The sequence below is a fragment of the Zootoca vivipara genome, chromosome 1, assembly GCF_963506605.1.
Source record: "Zootoca vivipara chromosome 1, rZooViv1.1, whole genome shotgun sequence".
In the NCBI taxonomy this organism is placed as follows: Eukaryota; Metazoa; Chordata; class Lepidosauria; order Squamata; family Lacertidae; genus Zootoca; species Zootoca vivipara.
In genome coordinates this window covers 10,052,616-10,078,413 of record NC_083276.1, presented here as the reverse complement: position 1 = coordinate 10,078,413, position 25,798 = coordinate 10,052,616, and the positions used below count along the sequence as shown (strand labels likewise).

Genomic DNA, 25,798 nt, shown 5'->3' with positions numbered 1-25,798 from the left:
TGCAAGCCCAGGCCATGGGCAGTGTTGGAAAGGCAGCTCCAAATCCCTCGAGAAGGATTAGCGTGTACCAGGCCAACCTCGGCGTGCTGTTTATCAAGATTCCCCAGCTGAGCTGAAGGTTTGCTGAATGACAAGAGAGGTTCTTTTATACTATCTCCAGAGATGTGTAGCTTTAGCTCCCAAGGCAGGCGTGTCGTGCTTGTGGAGGCACGCAACTTGCTGAGGTCTGGTTCCATATGAGGGTGAATCATCTTTCCAAGAGGGGAAAGTGAGTCAGGAGGAAAGCTCTCTTTGTACTGGCTTATTACATGCCAGTCCCCCCTGCTGTTTTGCCCGGGAGTCAGGGAGAAATATCCACTCTTGCTAATGACATGTTGCAGCTGGGAATAATAAAAAGTGTGGGTCATTATTCCAGCCCCACCCAGCCTTTCCATTGTGTGCTGTTGTGCATCCAAATGTTGATTAGTTTAGAGCAAACTGGCAGGTCCTAGGGTTTCTAAGTTGTTGTTCTTTTTTTAAAAAAAAAAGCAAGGTGTCCACATTCTCATTATGGGTCTTTGCACATGTGCATGTACATTATTTCCAACAACACTTAATTTAAAGCACACGTTCCTAGTGATACAAATCTTGGGAGTGCTTCCAAGGATGAGCTTAATATGGTAAACATATCACAAATGGGACATTTCTCACGTTTCCGCCCAAAAGGTAAATCTGTGTTATAAGAATTTTAAGGTCATATATATATATAATAATTGTTCATAAAACATGTACATGAATGTACAGAAACATGTCTGAAGCAGCACAGGAAAACAGGCCTGACTGACACCATTTTGACTCTCTCTGACCAGGTGTTCCTCTGCAAGGAAGAAGTGGGGTGGGGGGGAACCTTCTCATTGTCTCAGGAATTAAAGTGATAATCCCTGGCATCCTGATACCTGACTGCCAGACAAAAGGGTGTGATTAACTTGGCTGGGAAACAGGGAAATGTAAATATCTCTCAATTTTGTTGATTAGGTTTTGGGGGCAGGGGGCAGGGTCCAGGATGCTCAGATTACTGCCACCAGACCTCCCCTTTCATGATGTACCTATGATGAATCTAGGGAGAGGGGTCTTGGGCTACACCCCTTCTGTGACATATGGATGATGCTTCTGGGGGGTGGGCTGAAACCAATTTCAAATCTCTTTTTAAGGACAAGACATCTTTGTTTGGGGTTCCTTCCTTGTTCTCCTGTGTGAGAGGAAGGACCCTGTTGCAACAGCAAAAATAAAAGTGCCTTGCTTCGCACGTCCTGGTTTGGTCTCTGTTATTTGGTGGGCAGGAGACGCTTAAACTTTGTCTGCTTGCCAGGATACCTGGACTCTTCCTGGGTCAAGGATCCACTTAATTCTAGGGCCGTGTAGCTCTGCAAAATTTTTACAACAGTTGGATCCAATTATTGGGGGTGGGGAAAATATGGGCTGGGGTTTTGAAGCCAAAATGTCACATGGACCATGCAAAAAAATTGCACACAGGAGCCAGTCTGGAAATTAGAACCAAAGGTCAATCCCTCCCCATCTCTGGTGCAGGGCAGAAATATAGGGTGGTCAGCTGCAAAAGAAGCTGGGGCTCTTGCACCTTTAATAGGTCTGCAGAAGAGGGAAGTTCATCAGAAGTACCTTGTCATGCAGTGCAAGGGCATGTATGAACTGGCCTAAAAAGAGGCTCTTTTTCTGCTTTCTAACCCATGCTAAGAGATCTCTGAATGTTCCTTTGATGGAACCGACTCATATAGCACTGTTTCTCAGCAAGATGTCTTGCACCCAGCCCTGACTTTATGGGGACCAAACTGGCTTTAAGGCAAGCACTTCCACTGCAATGCAAGCACTCCCACTCTTGTCTGTGGGCTGGCTGTATCCAGATCAATCCATGGAGGGTATAGAGACACTGGAAGCAGTGGGAAGCTGTAGCCTAAAGAGCAGTAGGTCCTGTTTGGTTGACCCTGCAAAGGCAGAATGCCAGGCTCTTAGTATTTACAAGGCCCTAGCCAATTTAGAGCCTTCATGTTGCTTGCCAGTCGCAGGGGCCACTGTTCCATAGGGATGGAGCAGGTACTGAAGGTAATGTCTGAGACTGCCGAATCACCACCCACAACAGGCCACCAGCAGAGGATGTGAGCAAGCACAGTGCACTAGGCCTGTGCAGCAGGAACTTCCAGTTGATGCACCAAAACCGAAGGGGGGGCTCTGCAGTGAGGATGCGGGGAAAAGCCTTCTCCACCTTTACGAATTCCCATTTTTGGAAACCTACCTGTTCCACCAGGCCTTTGGAGGTGTTTAATACATGAAAGCGTACTGTGCCTAGTTTCAAAAAAACTCTTTACTCTGGTTTTAATGCAGACAGTTTTAACTTGCTTTAATGGTCTTTTTTCTTTTTCTTTTTTAACGCACCAAATATTGTCCTGGGAGCTTGGCAAAGTGGAAAGTGTAGCCTGGCTTTGCTATACTCTCCCTGCAGGCTGGAGTACACAAGGGATACAATTCAAACGGCAAACATTTCAAAACGTTTCGGCAAACGTTTCCAAAGAGTTTAATTAAACGAACAAAAATTATCCCTGATGGCTATCGTATGCTGCTAGTGATTCTCAACGTAATCTGCTTCGGTGGTAGCCCTTGAAGCCGGCAGAGACGAGAGGCTTGCGCTGGTCTGAGGGACCTTCGGGGAGACATTCAGCTCCTGGGAAACAGCTGGAGAGATGCTTGTCCCCGATCTTGCGCTTTCGTCGTCGTCCTCATTCTCACCATCCTGCATCCCGATAGGCTGAAGCGTATGAGGGATAAATCTGTGTCGTGGGCATCCAATGATGCCAATCCTGCCAGAGAATAAGAGTGCAGCCAGGTTGTTGAGTGGATGCCCACCTATTACACCTGAGCTAAGGGAACTGCACTGGCTGAGCTAGAGCGTAGGGGTTATACTCCACCACTTAACACCATGGCTAAGTGTTTTGGGTGCTGAACCAAGGTCCAAATGCCCATCTCGGCTAGGAAGCTCACCATGTGACCTTGTAGCAATCATCACCTCACAAGGCCAAACTAGGCAATACCTGAGCTCCGTATCTGTGCCCTGAAATGCAAGTTTGTTTTTTTAAAACAGTTTGCATTTAAAATAATAATTAGAGCACTGCACAGCTAAGGTCTAGTTTGGCCCTCGGTTCTGCCTCGCGGGCTAATTCTGAGAATAGAATGGGTGCCTGGAGAACCAGGTAGGCTGCCCTGCGCTCCTTGGAGAACGGGCAGGATAAGAAACAAAGAGATAAAAGATGGGAGCTGGAGACCCCTTCTCCCGATTTTCTGCTTTTGGGGTGAAGCAGACGGAATTGTTGCCAGGTGGAAGAAACAGACAGGATGCATGTCACCAAAACCAACGTAGTCCATTGGCCTGAATGTGTTGGCATCCATCTGTCTCGGGAGAGAATGGAGGAGTGTGCCTTTTGGTGTGAGGTCAAGCCATTCTTATCAAAAAACTCAATGGTTAAGCACTCAATGGGTTCTATTCTGCTAGCTTTCCTCTCTTTTGCTCCAGCAGGGTCTTCAATGTCCTTTTGCTTTCCCCATGGCCATCACATGCACAAACAAGGCAGATGCACCCAATACATTTAGAGCATATTCAGATAGGCTCAAAACTATGAGTAACTCAGATATATTTGTGAGAGAGGCCACTGCTCCCTGTTAGATTTTGTGGTCACGCATTGCGCAGAAAAAGCCCTGCATTCCTTACTTGGGTTCTGGCACGACAGAGGAAAAGGCTGGTAGCTCTTCAGGAACGTAGGCTGGCTGACTTCTGCCAGCAGGGAGGTAATGGTCCTGGAAAAGGTACTGAGCGCTGTATTTAGGCAACGGCAGCAAGGTGCTAAGCACCGGCGATCGCTGGTCCATGATGCTCCGGATGGCTGGCTGCCTTCCATCGGTGCGCCTTTAAGAAATAGTTTAAAAAATGAAATTAAAAAATGAATAAGGGAGAGGTGTTCAAGTAAGGGTGGATTCATCCAGGGTACCGACCGACCGACAGCATTTTGCAGGCTTTGGGGTGCAGAATTCAATCACATACTGGAAATTTAGATTTGCAGAATAAAAGTGGATTAAAGTGCTCTATTGCCTCAGGGAAACAAATCTACTAAAAAATATGGATTTTTTTTTTTTTGCAATTAGGAGTGTGACAAGGAAATGCATTGAAAAAACATGGGATGAATGAATGACCAACGGGAAAGTATATGAATGCATGAAATACAATATCTCAAGGGCTGTCATAGAAGATAGAATCATAGAATCATAAAGTTGGAAGAGACCACAAGGGCCATCCAGTCCAACCCCCTGCCAAGCAGGAAACACCATCAAAGCATTCTTGACATATGCCTGTCAAGCCTCTGCTTAAAGACCTCCAAAGAAGGAGACTCCACCACACTCCTTGGTAGCAAATTCCACTGCCGAACAGCTCTTACTGTCAGGAAGTTCTTACTAATGTTTAGGTGGAATCTTCTTTCTTGTAGTTTGAATCCATTGCTCCGTGTCCGCTTCTCTGGAGCAGCAGAAAACAATCTTTCTCCCTCCTCCATATGACATCCTTTCATATATTTGAACATGGCTATCATATCACCCCTTAACCTTCTCTTCTCCAGGCTAAACATACCCAGCTCCCTAAGCCGTTCCTCATAAGGCATCGTTTCCAGGCCTTTGACCATTTTGGTTGCCCTCCTCTGGACACGTTCCAGTTTGTCAGTATCCTTCTTGAACTGTGGTGCCCAGAACTGGACACAGTACTCCAGTGAGGTCTGACCAGAGCAGAATACAGTGGTACTTTTACTTCCCTAGATCTAGATGCTATACTCCTATTGATGCAGCCCAGAATTGCATGGGCTTTTTTAGCTGCTGCATCACACTGCTGACTCATGTCAAGTTTGTGGTCTACCAAGACTCCTAGATCCTTTTCACATATACTGCTCTCAAGCCAGATGGAGTAAGCTTGTTTCCTCCTGCTCTGAAGCGTAGGACTTGACCCAATGAATTCAAGTTACAAGAAAGGAGATTCCGACTAAACACCAGGAAGAACTTTCTGATGGGAAGAGCTGTGTGACAGTGGAACGGTCTCCTTCGGGAGGTTGTGGACCCTCCTTGCTTGGAGGTGTATAAGCAGAAGTTGGACACACATCTGCCATGGATGCTTTAGTTGAGATTCCTGCATTGCAGGGGGCTGGGCTAGAGGACCCTTGCGGTCCCTTCCAACTCTACAATTCTACGATTCTATGATCCTCAGGCACTTTTTTTTTTGGCCTGGCTGGAAGTGCCCTACAACTACAACAATGCCTCTTGTTCACCTGGATGGAGACAATACGTGCAGAAAATTCTGACTGGAATGCAACCTACTGCAGGCTCCAGCGACTTCTGGCACATGGCCTTGGCAGGACTTTGGGCTAAAAAAATTGTCCCCCACCCCTGATATAAATATCTGCAATGCATCCAATGACAGGGGTGGGGGAGGGGAGGGGAGGAGAGAAGAGAGAAGATGAGGCCATACTTGCGATAGCGGAAAATGACCTTCTTCACCTCCTTGGTCACATCTGTTTTCAACTCCTTGGGTTTAGCTGTCTCTCTCAGAGCAGGATTGAATATGTTCGAGCGGAGCAGCCGGCCAACTTCCTGCTGGATTTCCTTGAGGTTCTTCTGTCTGAATGTCACAAAAGCCACGTAGGAAGAGAAGTTGTACAAGCACTAAATGCAAAAAGAATAAAAATAAAAATGGAGGTGATCTACTCAGACACTATTGTTGCAGCTTATCTTAAAGATGAGACAACCCTTAGCTGCTCTGCTCCTCCAGGCAACCGCTCTTACCTCAAAGAATTCCCTGTCTTTCCGTGATGTTGATATTTTCCTCCTAAAATGTGGAAGAGAAGAATAAATCCACAGACAGCAACAGAGAAAGTACTCCATAAACATCTTCCTAAATGAAAGGGAGTTTCCTCGACATTCTGTCACAGTCTAGCATGACCAAGAAACAGAATCAAGACCAAACACTGGCAGGTAAAATTCATTCCCGTACCCCAATGAAACTGCCAAGATCATGGCTTTTGGAAGTGGGGGCTCCCAGTCTGCAGTTTCCTCTTGCCAAAATGATAGGGGGCCCACAAATGCAGTTTCAGACCACCTGTTGAATGCATTCATCCTGATTTGTTTGCAGGGAGGTTAGACAATGTTGCATCAAAGCAAGTGTTATCTCATGATTCCCAGTGCATTTCCCCGCCACTTCTTTATTGCAAGAAAATACGATCTTTTGGGGAAGTGGGTTTGTTTGCTTTATTTCAGATATTTAAATAATACTTAATAGTCAGAATTTCTAAGTAGGGTAAATAAAATGGTTTGGGGGAAAGAAAAAAATGTCTAACCATACAGAGAATAAGAACAATTAAAAATCAACATAAAATCAGAACACTACCTTGAAATGCTGGCTGAAATAAGAAAGTTGTGGGACAACTAGTCTCATATAACTAGCATGCTTAACTCTAATTAATGCATGAAGGGGTTAATACAATAGAGTAAGCTGTCCTGCCAGGCTTATTTCCTTTACCTTGGGAGGAAATACCATAGGTAATCAAGCTTATTGTCCCCATCCCTCCCCCCTGTCTACCTGAGATGCTCAGCATGTGAAGAAGTTTGAGCTTGTTGCTCCAGCTCAGCCACATGGCTCTCACCAGCCATTCTTGAGTTCCTATACCGATAATCTGGGAACTCTTACCACTTTGTTACTGTCTTTGTTTCATGGTCTGAAGCCATGAATCCAACCTTTAGAGAGTTTGTAAGTAAACCAGTTTTTACTTTGTTGAACATGTGGCCTTTCCCATGCTGGGGGGGTAGCGAGGGAATTTGGAAGCAATGTAGAAGGCGTACTAAGTATTTGCCCCAAACCTGGATCTTGGCATCCAGGAATTATTCAACATGGAGGGTCCTTGTCTAGTCTCATTTGGGAGGGAATTTCAGGCTTCAGCCCCCAACCCAGGCGACATGGTTTCTTGCAGTTACAAGCCATGCAAGCTGAGCCATGGGACATCACCAACAGAGACTCCTTTAGATCTCAGTGATCGGGCTGGGATGTAAGGGACTCACCAATCCTTACAATATCCTGGATCCAATTTGTTAAGGGCTTTATAAATTAATGCATGAACCTTGAACCCGGCATGGTGACATATGGGTGGCCTGTGCAAGCTCTTGAGCAATGCTCTTACATGGCTGTGGTCCTCCGATCCCATCAAGTCTAGTTGTAGCATTTTGCACCAGTCAGAACTCCAGGAGAGCCCCCTTTGCAATAGGAGGCAATTGTGCTTTAGCCCCATTCCATGGAAAGCTTCAGCTATAAATCAAACTGGTGTTAATGGCGGTGAAGCTGGCCAGGTTTGGTTTTTTTTTTTTTTTTAGCTCCGTCAAGTTGGCACTCCCAAATCATTTGCCTCTTTTAGCCGCTCTCCCAGTCTCAAACCAAGAGCGTTTTCCTGGCGTATGGAAGATCTCTAAATTTGACTAAACATGTGTATTTCATATCCGCAGCTGCGAGAACAAAATGCAGATCCTTTCCTCCTCCCCCTTATGTAAATTTGCCCCAGAGGAAACTGGCAGCAATAAATATTACCTAACCCTGTCCCTGAGCCAGATATTCCTGGTTCCTTCCTCATTGTGTGAGGCACTAACAAAGTAAAAGGGGAAGGAAATCTACAAAAGCCTTTTAAAAAATGGCAAGGTCCTCTGCAAATACCATCTAAGGGCCCCTCTGCAACATCACCTCTGCCTTGTTCCAAGCTTTTCACCACACTTTGGCTCTGCACACACAAAGATTGTGAATCACACAAGTGGGTGGGGGGCAGGATGAGACCCTCCAGAAAAGAGTAGAGCAGGCATCCCCAAACTGCGGCCCTCCAGATGTTTTGGCCTACAACTCCCATGATTCCTAGCTAAGAGGACCAGTGGTCAGGGATGATGGGAATTGTAGTCCAAAACATCTGGAGGGCCGAAGTCTGGGGGTATCTGGAGTAGAGTGTGCTTGTGTGCATTTCCCCCCTCTAGGGCTGAAGCTGAATTTCTCTCTCCGGGCCCTTTTATCCTTGGAGAGAAAGTTGAGCTTCTGTGAAATGTTGTTTTGGGGGACGGTGTTGCCTTTTTGTGACAAGAGATGTCTCTGAAGATTACAGATGTGCTCTTAGGCCCCAAAGGGCTGATGACCCCACTTCAGTTTAACTAAGGAGCCCTTCAGGGTCCATTTCGGGGGGGGCCTAATCTGGCCCACCGGTCAGTTTAATCTGGCCCCTGTGGCAGTTTATCTCCTGGGGTAAAATCCTTAAGCGAGAGCTGGACCATAAAGTAGGCTGATCGCCGAAGAATTGATGCTTTTGAATTATGGTGCTGGAGGAGACTCTTGAGAGTCCCATGGACTGCAAGAAGATCAAATCTATCCATTCTGAAGGAAATCAGCCCTGAGTGCTCACTGGAAGGGCAGATCGTGAAGCTGAGGCTCCAATACTTTGGCCACCTCATGAGAAGAGAAGAATCCTTGGAAAAGACCCTGATGCTGGGAAAGATTGAGGGCACTAGGAGAAGAGGACAACAGAGGACGAGATGGTTGGACAGTGTTCTCGAAGCTACGAACATGAGTTTGACCAAACTGTGGGAGGCAGTGCAAGACAGGAGTGCCTGGCGTGCTATGGTCCATGGGGTCACAAAGAGTCAGACACGACTAAACGACTAAACAACTAAACAACAACAACAAAATCCTTTTAAAAAGCTCAACAACTTTGGTCGGTCCTCACACATGTTCACTTCATCAAATCTGGCCCTCTTTGGGAAAAAAATTGGGCATCCCTGCTTTAGGCTTAACCTTCCTAAACTGGGGGCCCCCAACTCTGGGCTAAAACTCCCATCAACCCCAGCCAGGATAGGCCGCTCTAAATTTTGTTTATTTATTTTGTTAAATTTATATACTGCCCTTCACATAAGATCACAAGGTGGTTCACAATATAAAAACACAAATATATGTAACATAATAACAAAACAAAATAATACCCTCCCCCCTTTAAAAGACCACATTGTTTAATTAGCCAAAGGCCTGGTTATAGAGGAAAGGTTTTGCCTGGTGCCTAAAAAGTTATGTAACGAAGGTGCCAAGCGAGCTTTCCTGAGTGGAGCAGTCCCCAACTGGGAAGCCAGGGCAGAAAAGGCCCCTTTCTCATGTTGCCACCCTCAGGATTGGCTCTGTCAGCAGCTTCCCCAGGAATACGGTTCCTGATATTTCACATTTTCAGACATGTGCGAAGTTCTCTACGCCAGGGATTCCAAAGCTCCCTTCAGGTTGCCTGAAACTTTATTTATTTTCTTCTTTTCTTGACAGTGGAATTCAAGGCCCTTTTGACCAGGGGCAGATAAGGATCTTCATAATATGGTGCTGTCTACTAATATTCCTTAAAAATTAACCACCAGGTAATCACCCTTTTCTCAGCCTCCTGGCTGCCAGTTGCTTTCTGGGCGCTGTTCAAGATGCTGAAAAATCCCAAGTCATTTGGCTATTCCCGACATGAAAAAATGCAGCAATGGGGGGGGGGGAATACAGCTCTGAATTTCTGCCCAACATGCAAGTATCTAAGGTTCATAACCCAAAAGTGGCACCCTGTATTTATTTTCACTCTATCCCTGCAGCTGAATCGTGGGGGTGTTTGCAATACTTGGAATTCTGAGCCAGGCTTTCTGGTTGGGTCACTGAACAATTTTGTCTTGCTGACTCTTGCATGCACAGCATTTTTGGGCTGGGCCACTGACTGTACTCAGCCTGCAATTAACCACGGGGTTGGTGAGGCTCACCCTGCCGAATCGGCAAGAAGAGGGAGGATAACTCCCTGTGCCGCAAGCGACAAGGGTGGCTGACAGGACGCTGCTGAACCTGCAGCTGTGCAGCACCTGCGGCTGGCAAGGCGCCACCCAAGATCGCAGAGATTTTGCTGCTGCAGAAGCAGAAGGCAGGGGCTCTCCTGTGTCTCAGGTGTGTTTTCAGCCCAGCTGCCTTGTGTCAATTGGCTGCAGGTGCAACGAACTGAACCCAGGACATGAAGCCTTCTGGCGTTTGTTTGTTTCCTTGTTTGTTTTAATTTCAACCTTTATAATACAAAAAAACTTAAAAATACATACAGTATAAAACATTACATTTCAGACATTACAAATTATAAATGTACAAAAGTATATAGAAAAAGAAGAAATAGAAAAAGAGATAGAAGATGGTTTTATTTACAATTTAAAAAGAACCTTCCGACTATACCCGTTGTACTATTTTGAAATCAAATTTTTTTACACAGTTTCCTGGAAATATTTTTCTCCTTTCTGATTCTAGTTTCCTCCAATATTACCTTATGTTACAAGAACTCATTCAATGTCCGCCATAAAGCTTTTGTTATCACAGTAACCTTTGAGATATTATTTGATTACTATCCATTCTTTATTAACATCTTGTATCAAGTTTCCTCTCACTAACCCGGTTATCCATGCTAGGTATTCTAACAGTTTGGTCTGCCATTCGATTTTTGAGGGAATGATTTCGCTTTTCCAATTTTTCACAATTAGAATCCTGGCAGCAGTTGTGGCATACATGAATAGTGATCTAACCTTCTTCTTGATTTCTGTTGTCATGATTCCTAATAAGAAAGCCTCCGGTCTTTTAGTGAAGGGGAGCTTGAACATCTTTTTTAACTCATTATAAATGAGGACATGGGCAGAAAAAATGAAAGGCACAAATACAGGATGGGTGACACCTGGCTTGAGAGCAGTACATGTGAAAAGGATCTAGGAGTCTTGGTAGACCACAAACTTGACATGAGTCAACAGTGTGATGCAGCAGCTAAAAAAGCCAATGCAATTCTGAGCTGCATCAATGGGAGTATAGCATCTAGATCAAGGGAAGTAATAGTACCACTGTATTCTGCTCTAGTCAGACCTCACCTGGAGTACTGTGTCCAATTCTGGGCACCACAGTTCAAGAAGGATACTGACAAGCTGGAACGTGTCCAGAGGAGGGCAACCAAAATGGTCAAAGGCCTGGAAACGATGCCTTATGAGGAACGGCTTAGGGAGCTGGGTATGTTTAGCCTGGAGAAGAGAAGGTTAAGGGGTGATATGATAGCCATGTTCAAATATATGAAAGGATGTCATATGGAGGAGGGAGAAAGATTGTTTTCTGCTGCTCCAGAGAAGCGGACACGGAGCAATGGATTCAAACTTCAAGAAAGAAGATTCCACCTAAACATTAGGAAGAACTTCCTGACAGTAAGAGCTGTCCGGCAGTGGAATTTGCTACCAAGGAGTGTAGTGGAGTCTCCTTCTTTGGAGGTCTTTAAGCAGAGGCTTGACAGGCATATGTCAATAATGCTTTGATGGTGTTTCCTGCTTGGCAGGGGGTTGGACTGGATGGCCCTTGTGGTCTCTTCCAACTCTACGATTCTATGATTCTATGACGCCTTCTGATACATGAACTCTACCGCTGAAGTAGCCTCCTCTCCCCGACAGCGACTTTAAACTGGCCACACAGAAAAACTACCCTTGCTACAGCAACAACAACAACCCCTTCTTATATAACTTCTGATACGAAAAGGTGTGCCTAAACTGTTGCTATTTTCGGAGGCAATTCCATCGCAATCAAAGCCCAATGAGGTGCACAACAAATCCAGCTCCCCAAAAGAAAACCCCCCCAGAACTTTCGGCAATAAGTGATGGACAAACGCACTGGGAAGTGTAGGATCATTATGGCTTGGCACAACAACAACGTCATTGAAACTCCTCACAAACAAATCTGAACGAATGCACAACAAATAGGCGGGCATCGTCTAACCTCCCTGCATAATGTTTGCAAACAAATCAGGATGAATGTGCAACAAACAAGTTGCCTGGAAGTGGCCAGAGTCCAAGAGGCCTGTCCTCCCTTGCAGCTTGGCCCTCTCTTTAGTTTTCACAGTGTCCCTGAATCTTCACCTCTTGTCCACTTCCTGTTTCTGTCACTACGGCACTTCTCTCTCCCTTGCCTCTCGCTGCCCTTTTAAGCACCTGACCTGTCCCACCGAACCCCAGAGCCGTTTCTTATTGTCCTTGATGCTTCTCACAAGCCTGCAAAGGGATGCTTCCTGGTTGGTCTCATTGCGGGGGGGGGGGGAGCAAAAGTACATGCACATGCAGGAGAAGAAAGCTCAAAGTCAGGGCGTGTCCCTTGTTTTGGGTTTGCCACTTCAACACAACACAAGGCCAGAAAGAAAGAAACGTGGAGAGGGGAAAAAAGCTTTTTTAGGTGAGGTGAGGTGTTGAGTATCCTGTCCCCCACACAAAGGGAGTCCTTTGGCAGCCTAGGCAGCCCAGGGGGAGGGAACACAAATAATACCAAGGTGCCAAGCTGCTTTTAGGGATTGAAGGCACCCTTAAAAATAATGGGTGGTGCCTGAGGTTGGCAGGGTGGAGCAGCTGCTGGGATCGTAGCACAAGGGTGCGGCAGGTGCTCTGCATAAAGAAGGTGCCAGGTTCAATCCCAGGTATATCGAGTTGAAAGGGCTCTCATTGTAGCAGGTGAGGTGGAGATCTCAGAGAGCCATGGCCAGTCAGAGTAGATAACAGGTGGGCATGATGGTCAAATGGATCTCCTTTGAGGCAGCTTCCTACGATCATTATGGCTTGGCACAACAACAACGTCATTGAAACTCCTCACAAACAAATCTGAACGAATGCACAACAAATAGGCGGGCATCGTCTAACCTTCCTGCTTGGTTTCCCCTCTGTGCACAGCCAGCTCTGAGGCAGTACCGGTTGTCTGTAACCTTCCCAAACCTTGCATGGATCAAGGCAGCTGCAAGCCAGACGCCTCAATGAGCTCTGGGGTATTTTCTTGCTCCATGCAGCTCAGCAGATGAAACCCTCCAAGGTTTCAAGTGCCCAAGCCTCACTCGAATCCTAACCCTAGGACTTCAAATCACACTTCAAAATGACCTTAACAGATTAGACAACTGGGCCAAAGCAAACAAGATGAATTTTAACAAGGAGAAATGTAAAGTACTACACTTGGGCAAAAAAAATGAAAGGCACAAATACAGGATGGGTGACACCTGGCTTGAGAGCAGTACATGTGAAAAGGACCTAGGAGTCTTGGTAGACCACAAACTTGACATGAGTCAACAGTGTGATGCAGCAGCTAAAAAAGCCAATGCAATTCTGAGCTGCATCAATAGGAGTATAGCATCTAGATCTAGGGAAGTAATAGTACCACTGTATTCTGCTCTGGTCAGACCTCACATGGAGTACTGTGTCCAGTTCTGGGCACCACAGTTCAAGAAGGATGCAGACAAGCTGGAACATGTCCAGAAGAGGGCAACCAAAATGGTCAAAGGCCTGGAAACGATGCCTTACGAGGAACGGCTTAGGGAGCTGGGTATGTTTAGCCTGGAGAAGAGAAGGTTAAGGGGTGATATGATAGCCATGTTCAAATATATGAAAGGATGTCATATGGAGGAGGGAGAAAGATTGTTTTCTGCTGCTCCAGAGAAGCGGACACGGAGCAATGGATTCAAACTTCAAGAAAGAAGATTCCACCTAAACATTAGTAAGAACTTCCTGACAGTAAGAGCTGTTCGACAGTGGAATTTGCTATCAAGGAGTGTGGTGGAGTCTCCTTCTTTGGAGGTCTTTAAGCAGAGGCTTGACAGGCATATGTAAAGAATGCTTTGATGGTGTTTCCTGCTTGGCAGGGGGTTGGACTGGATGGCCCTCGTGGTCTCTTCCAACTCTATGATTCTATGATTCTATGACTTGGGGTGGGGGGTGGGAAGCAAAACTCTTGATTCCACAGGAACACACTGATTCAGGAGAGATTGTAAAACATGGTACTCAGGGACTCTGTGTTCCTGCCAAGCCTGCTAACCCCAGCTAAGGCCTCACTGGAATTCTTCCTGCAAGTTAATTTGGCTGAGTCCTGCTGCTTCACACTGGAATCATATCAGTAAAAGCTCATTCTTGGGCACTGTGCTCCCAGACAGCCTTCCCTTTCCAGGTGGTAGTCCGCACATCTTTAAGGGTGCTCGCCTAAAGCTGCCAAGACAACTTCTCATCTCTCCGTTCCGGCAGTCTCGTGGGCTTTCTGAAAAAGCACAGGCCAGCAGGCCCTTGCCAGCAGGTCATGTCCAGCTAAAGAGGAAGGCAAATCCCCATGGGGACTTTCACGCTGAATAAACGCGGCTTTGGTTCTGAACGCTGAGCATGAGCTTCCTGCCAACAACAAAACAGCCATGCAAAGCTTTGGGGAGTGTAACCAATCTGAAAGAAAGCTGCTGTTGTTTGTTTCTTTTGCTCTGCGCCATCACGAAGCTCAAAGAGAGGATACCCGAGCTGGTGCAGGAGAAATAAACTCGACTCATAAACACGTCAAGGAAATGCAACCGGTGCTTTGCATGTCATTATAAGAGTTTGGGGCTTTTCCCTGCCCTTCCAAGCCACATACTGGAAGAAAGCCAGTGAGAGTGAGTGATTCAAAGCTGGCAAGGCTCAAGTATGCCATCTCTTCTCCCCAGTACCAGCCCTTCTTTCCAGTCCTCTTTCCTCCACCACCATTAGTGTAATTAGCTGCCTGGGGGCAGTGAGGGACCAGCCTGACTTGCACCTGCACCTTTAGCAGCAGAAACCAGCAGATTAAGCTTCTCACAACACAAGAGGACTCCCTGGTAATGCCTGCTGATCAAGCTGCTGTCAACAGCAACAGAGGCCAGCTGAAGAGATTGGAACCCTGGGCTGGGGTCAAGAGAAGGGTGGCTGGAGAACATAAGAAGGGGGGAGGTCTCTAGGGCAGGCCTAAGCAGAAGGCAAATATGTGGGTAGCTTGCTGCGAGACTCCCAATTGTTTGAAACTCTCTTTTGCAACTGAAATCAAGTTGCAGAAATGAACAAAGCTAAGCAGGAATGGGTTTGGGGGGAAAGAACTATGAGCTTAGGTCAAATCCCTTTGCTCAGAGGCACCCTGTTCCTTAATTTTAACTGTAAGCTATCTGTGAGAAGGAAAACTCTGGTCCTGAACCTCCGCTGCCTTGTGGGACATCTTCAGAAGTAAACCCTACACAAATCCAGAGTGAAGTCCCAAAGGCAATTGGATGGCACCTTCCGGCAACTCCTGCAGCCAAGCTGGTGCCAAACATCTTCCTCTGCTTTCCTTTGGACCACATCGGTGAGTCCGAGGGAGAAGTCTTGTCGTCTGGGCAGCTCAGGAACTTCAGACACACTGCCCAGGCTTGTGTCCTGGGGAGGTTACTTCAGTGCTGCTAACAAAGTGGTTTGACTTCACCTCTAGTCACTCCATTGTCCCTTGAGAAAGACAGGTGTCAACACATGCCCTTTGTACCTGGTCCTTTAGGTTCTTGCAAACAAAACCTACAAAATTGATCCAGCAAGCCCGAATGCCCCTGCTCTAGAGCAACTGGTAAGACTGGCCGGCTTTGGTTTGGGAGCTGTCTTTACAAACATACGCACTGGGCAGAGATGAAGGCAAGTCCGCTGATCTCACATCAGATCTCCAGGTGAAATAGCCAGCAACCTAAATGCTAAGTCTCAGCTCTCTCTCTCTCCCCGAAATTACTCAAATTGCCAGAGGCAGCTAGGGATCATCCCTAGCTAGGAGTGTGGGAATAAAGGCATGCCCCCCCTCCAAGTATTTCCTAGCTATTCCGAAGAGTAAAAGTGCCTAAAAATTAGCTACCACGGAAGCACATCACCGGAATAGTGCAGTCTACCAACACACCATTGCCAAGCCCAAAACTCTCTGGCAAGGCAAGGCATTGCAATAAGGCAACCGGCAGTGGTAGCCCTAATCACAGAAATCTGATAGCAAATATTACAATGAGTTTTGTTAAGTTGCAACAGCTATTTGCATGCCACCAAATCCTAAACACATTCACCCAGAGGCTATGACTGCTGATTTTAGTGACTCCTAAGGAAAAAGGATGAGAATTTTAGCTTGCGGTCCTAACTGATGTCATTTGGGAACGTGTCCCACTGAGTTCATTGGGACCTTATGGCCCCAGTAATTTTTGCTTAAGACTGTACCCTTGCACAGATTCCCCGAGTGCAGGTTTACCCGGACGTTATGCATCTTTACTTGAAAACAAGCCAAGCCTTCTACTGAGTTAGACCATTGGCTCATCTAGACCATAGAATCTTAGAATTGTCGAGTTGGAAGGGACCATGGCGATCATCTCATCCAATCCCCTGCAATGCAGGAATCTTTCACCCAACTTGAACCCATGACTCTACCCACGACTGGACTATCAGCATTTCCTACTCTAATTGGCAACTGTTCTCCAGGATTTCGCAAGAGCCTTTCCCATGCCAGGAATGGAACTGGTGACATTTTGCATGCAAAGCAGGTGCTCTCCAGATGAGCCACAACCCTTCCCCACTGAACTCTGTGGAATTTGCTTCCTGGTGAAAACGCTAAGAATCAGGCGGCATGTCCCCCTTCAGCTTCCATAAAGGACTCTCAAAGGGCATTGGGTTTTGACAACCCACTCAGAAACCCAAGTTCCCCACTTCTTCTGTTTTATTCCCTAGGCATCTGCTGCGAAGAACAGATGGCGTTACAGAAAAGCATTTCCTGGGCGCAGCCGTTTCCTTACTTTCCACAAGCCATGTGATGCTGTTCGGACATTCCCAGCCCGAGGATGAGGATGCAGTACAGCTTGGCCAGGTGCTTTTTGGTCACTGCTAGATTGATTTGGTTCTTCCGTATCTCTTTCCTTTCCAGGGCACTGGGCTTCCTGTTTAACAAAGAAGCAAGACATTTTAAAAAGCATTGCACAGAGCACTCTCCCACTCATGGTTAGACGATCAGGAACACTATGTCTGCACCGGGGAATTCTGACCCAAATAAAAGAAAGTAACAGAAAGATTAGATCATTAAATCATAGGGCTGGAGTCGCACGCCCTGGGATTGCCTAGCAAGACTCTGGTCAGGCAAGCAAGATTCACTATGCCTGGACTATCATTAGTAGATTAGGTGATACAACAGAACAGTAGAGTAATTGCAAATAAGGAGCAGGAAGAACCTAGGTGTTGTATGCTAGAATGTCTCCAGGTAGGTCAGGTGTGGCTAACCCAGGCATCCCCAAACTTCGGCCCTCCAGATGTTTTGGACTACAGTTCCCATCTTCCCTGACCACTGGTCCTTTTAGCTAGGGATCATGGGAGTTGTAGGCCAAAACATCTGGAGGGCCGCAGTTTGGGGGTGCCTGGGCTAACCTGTGATCCTCCAGAGGTTGTTGGCCTCCAGCACCCATCAGACTCAACCAGCAGAGCCAATAGCCAGGGATGATGGGAATCGTGGAGCAAATTTGTTTTCTCCTGCTCTGTTGGTAGGACTCGAATCAGTGGCTTCAAGTTACAAGGAAGGAGATTCCAACTAAACATCAGGAATAACTTTCTGATGCCCGTGGGACGGTCTATCTCAGGAGGTTGTGGGCTCTCCTTCATTGGAAGTTTTAAAGCAGAGGTTGGATGGCCATATGTCATGCATGCTTTGGCTGAGATTCCTGTATGGCGGGGGGCTGGGCTAGATGACCCTTGAGGTCCCTTCCAACTCTATGACCCTATGAATGTGATCCAACAACATCTTGGATGGCCACACCTTATTGGGCTCCCTCAAGGCTGGGGATCCTCTGGGGCAACTCAGATGTTGTTGAACCACATTCATAGAATCATGTCCCAACACCTAAAGAAGCATTGGTGGTGATCTAATCTAAATGATCTAGTTTAAGAACTCACCTGGGTCAGCACAACAGCACAAAACAAAACAGGTAGGTGTTGGGGAATAAGGCAGCTGCCAAGTCAAACAAGAAAGTTGGTTTGACTCATTTGTTTGACCTGTACTATGGAAGCTGCCTTCGAAAGATGTTTATATTTTGAAAGGCAACCTAGAAGTCTGTTACGGGGGGAGGGACGGGACGGACGGCACCAACAACTTTATGGCGGAGCTCAGTGCAGAAAAGTGTTTTTACCTGTTGTGGAAAACCCCAGGGGGGTGGTGCTCTTTGCCAACACGTGAGGGGCAACAAAGCAGAGGTACCCAGGCCAAGGCACTAGTGAAAGTAGGTTCGGGTGCATTTGTGGAGAAGTGAGTTCTGTCCCCTTTTCAAGGGTTCGTGCAACACCCGCCACGCCCACTTCCCCTGGTCTTAGGCCACAACCACCGATGCAGAACTGACCTCAAACGCAGCCATGAAGGAGAACAGGAGAGGCAGGACTGACCCTTGTGGAGGGAGAAAGTCAGAAACGACCCAGGAAAGAAGGCTGTCAGGCTAGAACCAGTCAGAGGAGACTGAAGAACACTGGGCTCAAATAGCTCCTGGGAGTTGACAAGGGTCCCCCAGAATCACAGGAAATGGCCATGGACTCCCAACTTCAGAATATTCACCCTGAACACTGGCAACTCTCCAAGGTCTTGGGCTTGAGGCCTCACGGCTTGTGATCTTTCTAACCAGCACAAACCAGGTCTTGAAGCAAAGCACAACCACACGGAATATATAGAGCAATAGCCCTTTCTAAACATGGTGGCAAGAGGTGGCAAGAATACACAGAGGAATTATACCAGAAAGATATGGAGGTCTCGTACACCCCAGGTAGTGTGTTTGCTGACCTTGAGCCAGACATCTTGGAGAGTGAAGTCAAATGGGCCTTAGAAAGCACTGCTAATAACAAAGCCAGTGGAAGTGATGATATTCCAGCTGAACTATTTAAAATTTTAAAAGATGATGCTGTTAAGGTGCTACACCCAATATGCCAGCAAGTTTGGAAAACTCAGCAATGGCCAGAGGATTGGAGAAGATCAGTCTACATCCCAATTCCAAAGAAGGGCAGTGCCAAAGAATGCTCCAACTACCGCACAATTGCGCTCATTTCACACGCTAGCAAGGTTATGCTTAAAATTCTACAAGGCAGGCTTAGGCAGTATGTGGACCGAGAACTCCCAGAAGTGCAAGCTGGATTTCGAAAGGGCAGAGGAACCAGAGACCAAATAGCAAACATGCGCTGGATTATGGAGAAAGCTAGAGAGTTCCAGAAAAAACGTCTACTTCTGCTTCATTGACTATGCAAAAGCCTTTGACTGTGTCGACCACAGCAAACTATGGCAAGTTCTTAAAGAAATGGGAGTGCCTGATCACCTCATCTGTCTCCTGAGAAATCTCTATGTGGGACAAGAAGCTACAGTTAGAACTGGATATGGAACAACTGATTGGTTCAAAATTGGGAAAGGAGTACGACAAGGTTGTATATTGTCTCCCTGCTTATTTAACTTATATGCAGAATTCATCATGCGAAAGGCTGGACTAGATGAATCCCAAGCAGGAATTAAGATTGCCGGAAGAAATATCAACAACCTCAGATATGCAGATGACACAACCTTGATGGCAGAAAGTGAGGAGGAATTAAAGAACCTTTTAATGAGGGTGAAAGATGAGAGCGCAAAATATGGTCTGAAGCTCAACATCAAAAAAACCAAGATCATGGCCACTGGTCCCATCACCTCCTGGCAAATAGAAGGGGAAGAAATGGAGGCAGTGAGAGATTTTACTTTCTTGGGCTCCTTGATCACTGCAGATGGTGACAGCAGTCACGAAATTAAAAGACGCCTGCTTCTTGGGAGAAAAGCAATGACAAACCTAGACAGCATCTTTAAAAGTAGACACATCACCTTGCCGACAAAGGTCCGTATAGTTAAAGCTATGGTTTTCCCAGTAGTGATGTATGGAAGTGAGAGCTGGACCATAAAGAAGGCTGATCGCCGAAGAATTGATGCTTTTGAATTATGGTGCTGGAGGAGACTCTTGAGAGTCCCATGGACTGCTAGAAGATCAAACCTATCCATTCTTAAGGAAATCAGCCCTGAGTGCTCCCTGGAAGGACAGATCGTGAAGCTGAGGCTCCAATACTTTGGCCACCTCATGAGAAGAGAAGAATCCTTGGAAAAGACCCTGATGTTGGGAAAGATTGAGGGCACTAGGAGAAGGGGACGACAGAGGACGAGATGGTTGGACAGTGTTCTCGAAGCTACGAACATGAGTTTGACCAAACTACGGGAGGCAGTGCAAGACAGGAGTGCCTGGCGTGCTATGGTCCATGGGGTCACGAAGAGTCGGACACGACTAAACGACTAAACAACAACAACAACAACAAACATGGCGGCATTGTAAAATCTGTGCTTTGCGTGGGAGAGGGAACCCCTGCCCTCATAGCTCTGGGCCAATAAATGCTAAATGCTGCAACCCGTCAGAAATATGCACATTCAGAAAATGCAAACGTACGCTTTCAATTTTAACCTGAGGGTTGTTAATTGTCCAGTTTTAACTTTAATTTTTATTTACAATATTTGAATTAATTTTGGGATGCATTTTAATCAATTGATTTGTTTGTTTTTATGCATATTGTATTATTTATATGATGTCAGCCGCTCTAAGCCCGGCTCTGGCCGGGGAGGGCGGTGCACAAATAAAATTATTATTATTATTATTATTATTATTATTATTATTATTATTATTATTATTATTTTACATGCATTTTTAAAGCTGCTTCTGCAAACCATGGCGAGGGAAGGGGATTAGGCGGAGCAACGAAGCCATATCTTGTGATCATTGGAAGTTCTGCTTAGCCTCTTCTCTGGCTTCCGAGGCTTCGAAAGGCATTTCACATGCATGGTTTTCAAGCCTACACCTCCACTTATCAGGGCAGAAGCTTGTTTTTAAATTACGCTTGAGCATCTCAGGGGAGGGCTTCCCTAGCTTTCATATCCGCATGAGTGGAATGCCCCGTGGATGCAATTCCCCTCCCCTTGAAGGAGCAGGTACAGAACCTGGGGTTAAGGTTGGATCCAGCACCGTCACCGGAGAAACAACTGGCTTCAGCGGCATGGGGATTGTCTTTTTCCTCTGCAAGGGCCGGCTGGGACTCTCTCTGGGCAGGGATAGCCTGGCTTTGGCCGTCTATGCTGCGGCAATGCATTGGATGTGGGTCTGCCTTTGCAGAGGATTTTGGAGATTCAGCCAGCCCAGAATGCGGCAGTGAGAGAACACCCACCTCAAGCACTGTTGTGTTTCAAACCCAATACCAACTTTAAAACTTGCTTGTCATCGTGGGGTGTGCACCAGCTTGTGAGACGTGGGAAAGCTCAGTCAGTGAATCTCAAGGTTGTGGGTTCAAGCCCCACGTTGCGCCAAGGATTCCTGCATTGCAGCGGGTTGGACTAGAAATCAGTGGTGTCCAAACTTTTTTCAAAGAGGGCCAGATTTGATGAAGTGAAGGGCCGTGAGGGCCGACCAAAGTTGTTAACCATTTTTTAGAATTGAAGTTGTTGAGGGGTTTTTTTGGAAATAAACTGCCACAGCGGCCAGATTAAACCAACCGGCTGGCTGGATTAGGCCCCCCAAATGGACTTTGGACATGCCTGGACTCGCGGTCCCTTCCAATGCTACAATTCTGTGATATTACAGCAGTCAGTGGTACCCGGGGCAGAATGGTCAGGGACCTACAAAAGCAGCAATTTTGGGGAACCTCTTGCACACAAGAGAGAAGCAGAGAGGCACAAGATCTGAGGGAAGAGGAGTACAAGGACCTGCTCTTCGGAGTTTTGCTACGAGACTCCGCTTAAGACGCACACCCAAGCGATTTTACTCACCCCATGAAAGATTTGGGTTTCATCTCCAAGGCTAATTTTTCCAGATAAAAATTCAGATAGTACAGCAGAGCCATGAGAAAATCATCTAGCTGCCGGCACCTGGAGCAGATTTTAAAAACAGAGCAAAACACCATTTCACACCCATGTAAACTTCTTCACAAGGGAACAGTTTTCTTTTGCTAAATGGCAACTGGGTGCTGTTCACAATACCCAACGTTCATGCCCAACGTGGGGCTCGAACCCTTGACCCTGAGATTAAAGGTCTCCTGCTCTACCAACTGAGCTATCCCAGCAGTCTATTATGTGTGAAGATTCAGAGGGTCACTTAACCATAATGGGATTTTAGAATAAGGGATAATTAATTGGAAGGCTGGGAGGCGGGGGGTGGGATGCAAGCAATTCCAACCAGGCAAAAACATTGAGCCAGGGAAAGGTGTAGTGTGGGGAGAGGAGAATCATAAAAATCATAGAACTGTAGAGCTGGAAGGGACCGTGAGGGTCATCTAGTCCAACCCCCTGCAATGCAGGAATCTCCAGCTGCCCCATACGGAGATTGAACCTGCAACCTTGGCACTATCAGCACCATGTTCTAACCTGCCAAGTGTTTCAAGGACCGCACAGAAAGCCATGTCCCCCAGCCCTGCTTTGCAACGCTAAAAGCAGCACATACCGGTATATCCCTTGCTTAGTGAGTTCATATGATTGACTAAGATTTCTGCAACAGGCCCACTTCATACTTAAAATGGAAGTGTAGCGAGAAGCAGCTGCAAGGCTACTTGCCTGAGAATGTGATGGTTGTGATTTCTGCCCTTTTCCCTCTCACAGAATTGCATATATGCCAAAAATATCTTTCTGAACTCAGGTCTTGATGACACAGGATTTGGCAACCTCTCCGCTAACATCTGACTTGGTTTTTACAAGGTGCAGTAAAATATATCTTTCTTTAAAAAAAAAAACGAAGTGAAAGCATCCCCCTGTGAAATGCAAAAAGCAAATGGCATACCTCATAACTAAAGAGAAAGAATGCATGCGAAAGGAGTCATCTTCGTGGGCCAGAAACAGGGCAGCGTCTGAAAACATTCAAAATGAAAAATTTGAAAATCTGTAGCATTGCATTCTCGTCCAGCTTTGCAAAGTGTCTGCAAACTATCTCAGAGAAGGTTTTTACATAAATCAAGTTTTTTTTGCCTATATTTTTAGACTAAACTTCCTTCACAGAGCTCAGGGTGATCCACCCATTTTATTCCCCTCTCTAGCCCTGTGTTCGAACTAAGTTGTGAAGAAATTAATTACTGTCCCCAAATCACCCAGAGAACTTTACACTAGGGAGGATTTGAACCCGTCTCTCCGGTTCTTGTCGAACTTACGGAAAATCACAATTGCTGAATTTGCTTCCAGTTCTGATTTGTTTTGACTGTTAGGGCTCTGTCCTGGTCATGTCCACGGAACTGAAGATGGCAGGCTCTCCAAGGATGTGCTCTAAGGGGAGCTGGCTACAGGCACCAAGCCCGTTGGCAGACCAACTCTGTGTTACAAAAATGTCTGCAAACATGACATTAAGGCTGGTAAGATCAACCCCACCGGTGGGAATCCCTTTCAGACAACTGCAATACCTGGAGACAGGCAGGCAGGCTGTGCATTCACAGCAGTAACCAGGGGAGGAATGACCACTCGGAGAAACGCAGAGAAGAAACAACCGGATGCCTTTATCTGCCCCAGCTGCAACAAAACATATCTCTCCCATATTGGTTTCTACAGCCAAAGCAGGAGCTGTAACTTTCCAACATTTTGACTTCAAGCCAAAGGCGCACTCCTCTTTGTCTCCCAAGATGGACAGATGCCAACAACAACCAGTTTAAGAAAAGGGGCAGAGAAAGAAGAAACGATGCAAGGTGTTGGGGAATCCTAAAACACACTTACTAAGAACAAATCCCACTGAATTCACTTATCTCCAAGTAGACATGTTTAGGACTGCCCTATAAGGGATTGATGTACCTGTAACTTGAGACGGGAGTTAAGGAAAACAGCCCATTAAATCTGGGTTGGTTTTATTTGCCCTGCTTGTTTCACCTTAAGATAACAGAATGCCTCCTTCCAGGGAGCGCAGAAGTGGGTGCGGTTTGGGCGTAGGACTCAGTCAGTGATCCCAGGGATTCTCCCTGGAAAACATGTGCTCTGCCACTGAGCTATGCACCAGGAAGTGTGTGGGGTGATGGGTGCACGTCACTACAGTATTGGGGCAGGCTTGGGGTTTATCAGAGCTGAATCAGGCGTCACCCAAGACGAATAAGCAAGTCGCCCAGGTCTAGTTTTCATGGAGGCGGTAAAAATGTGTCCGGGTGAGACTCACTTGACTGAAAGCTCGTCTGTACAAAAGCAGTCCCTGCATATAGAAATCTAGCAAGTCAGGGAAAGGGGCCAAATTAATACTGGGGCTTTTTTTTTAATCTAATGCACATGTTTGTAAAAATACATATTAGATCTATTTTGGTTCTTAATGACTGTAGGCACATCATCTTTCAAAGAATTCTGGGCACAGTAGTGTGTTAAGGGTTACTGGGAAATGTATCGACAGTGCCTATAATCCTTTGAAGGGGGAAATGTGCTTTTAAAAAAAACACAGAGAGTTCTACTTTAGCCTTCTCCACATCTATTTTTCTACATAGAGTGTGGAGAGGTTTTTACTTCTTTTTCGTATGGAGGCACATTAAATCATTTTTGCTCCCACCTGCAGTCTGCTCTGAAGTGCTATTACCCAGACACAGGGTTTTTCCATCTCTGTAAGAACGGGCAACTTGTCTATGGTGGATTGACCTATGTGTGGACGGTCTTTCCCCTCCAGAAAGATTTCCAGAATCCCAGTCCAAATTTAAGGTTTTGCAACGTTTTTCGAAGCTGACTCAACTTTTCAAAGGAAAAATGCAAGGCAGTCCTCCTAGGGCCACACCATTAAAATGCTAGAGGAAAACAATGCGCTTAGAAATTATTATTACCGTTACAGCTGATTTAGTGATTTATACCACGCCTTATTTAGAAAGAAACATAAGGAAGCTTACATGCCAGGCATAGGAAGCTGAAAGGCCACACGAGGGAGAGACGGGCAGGCAGGGAGTTTCTGATGAGAGGGAAAATACAGTACATGCCCACTTCCTTCCCCCTCTCCCTGCATTCTGAATTGTCTGCTCTGGGTAGGCCTATACTGCAGCACATGGGAATGACTTTAGGCGCACTGCTGCATTCAATGCAGTGAAAAAATCCCAGGAGTTAACCAGCTTTCCTCGAACAAAAGTGCACTGAAATAGAAGTGCTTGCTTTGTTCGCAAATATACAAAAGCAGCTACGTATGCCTTCAGGCGAAGCCAGATTAGTGTAGTGCAGGGGTGTCAAACTCAAATTCATCGGGGCCGCATCAGCAGTTTGGTCACCCTCAAAGGGCCGGTTGTATCTGTAGGACTATGTGTCCACTCTTTATTATCATAAATTATTGTCACTGCATTCAATTATTACTGTTTTTTGTAATAATGTAAGTAATAACTAGCTCTGAAAGCCGAAACATAGTCAGAATAATGGCAAGTAGATATTCAAATGCACAATTATTGTACAATTTATTGAAAAATGATTTTTGGTAACTGCACTGGGTGGTGGAGGCTCGCTAGGGTTTCATGCAGGACCTTTGCAGAGCTACTAGTACCTGGAGATGCTGGGGTCCTTCTGCATGCAGGGCAGATGTTCTGCCAGTGAGCCACCAGCCTTCACCAAAGGGACTGGCTGAGGTTGACTCACTGAAGCTGCTCTCCTGGTTCCAGGGTTTAAGGGCCAGAAGTATAAAGCAGCATCCTATGTTTCTGAGGAGAGGGAGAGGGAGGGGAGGGAAGGAAGGAAGGAAGGAAGAAAAGAGGGAGTGGGAGGGAGAGAGGAAGGAAGGAAAGAGGGGAGAGAAAGAAGAGTAGGAAATAAGGAAGAGAATAAAGAAGGAAAGAAAAAGAAAGAGGGAGAGAAGATGGAAAGGGAGAAAGAAGGAAGGAAGTAGAGGGAAAGAAAGAATAAGAATGAGGGAGAGGAAGA

The 25,798-nt window shown here is 46.2% G+C and overlaps 1 protein-coding gene across 3 annotated transcripts in view; it reads right to left on the bottom strand.

The window, feature by feature from the left end:
• Positions 1–1,912: 1,912 nt before the first annotated feature.
• PPP1R36 (protein phosphatase 1 regulatory subunit 36) overlaps positions 1,913–25,798 on the bottom strand; it is a 51,853-nt gene continuing 27,967 nt past the window's right edge. For all 3 annotated transcript variants that reach the window (XM_060271490.1, XM_035104637.2, XM_035104627.2), the window contains 7 exons: positions 22,737–22,803; positions 21,734–21,832; positions 16,686–16,826; positions 5,863–5,905; positions 5,549–5,742; positions 3,755–3,949; positions 1,913–2,849 (listed from right to left, as the gene is read on the bottom strand). In XM_060271490.1, coding sequence (XP_060127473.1) covers positions 2,612–2,849; positions 3,755–3,949; positions 5,549–5,742; positions 5,863–5,905; positions 16,686–16,826; positions 21,734–21,832; positions 22,737–22,803 — 977 coding nt within the window. In that variant the 3' untranslated portion in view covers positions 1,913–2,611. The remainder of the gene's footprint in view (positions 2,850–3,754; positions 3,950–5,548; positions 5,743–5,862; positions 5,906–16,685; positions 16,827–21,733; positions 21,833–22,736; positions 22,804–25,798) is intronic.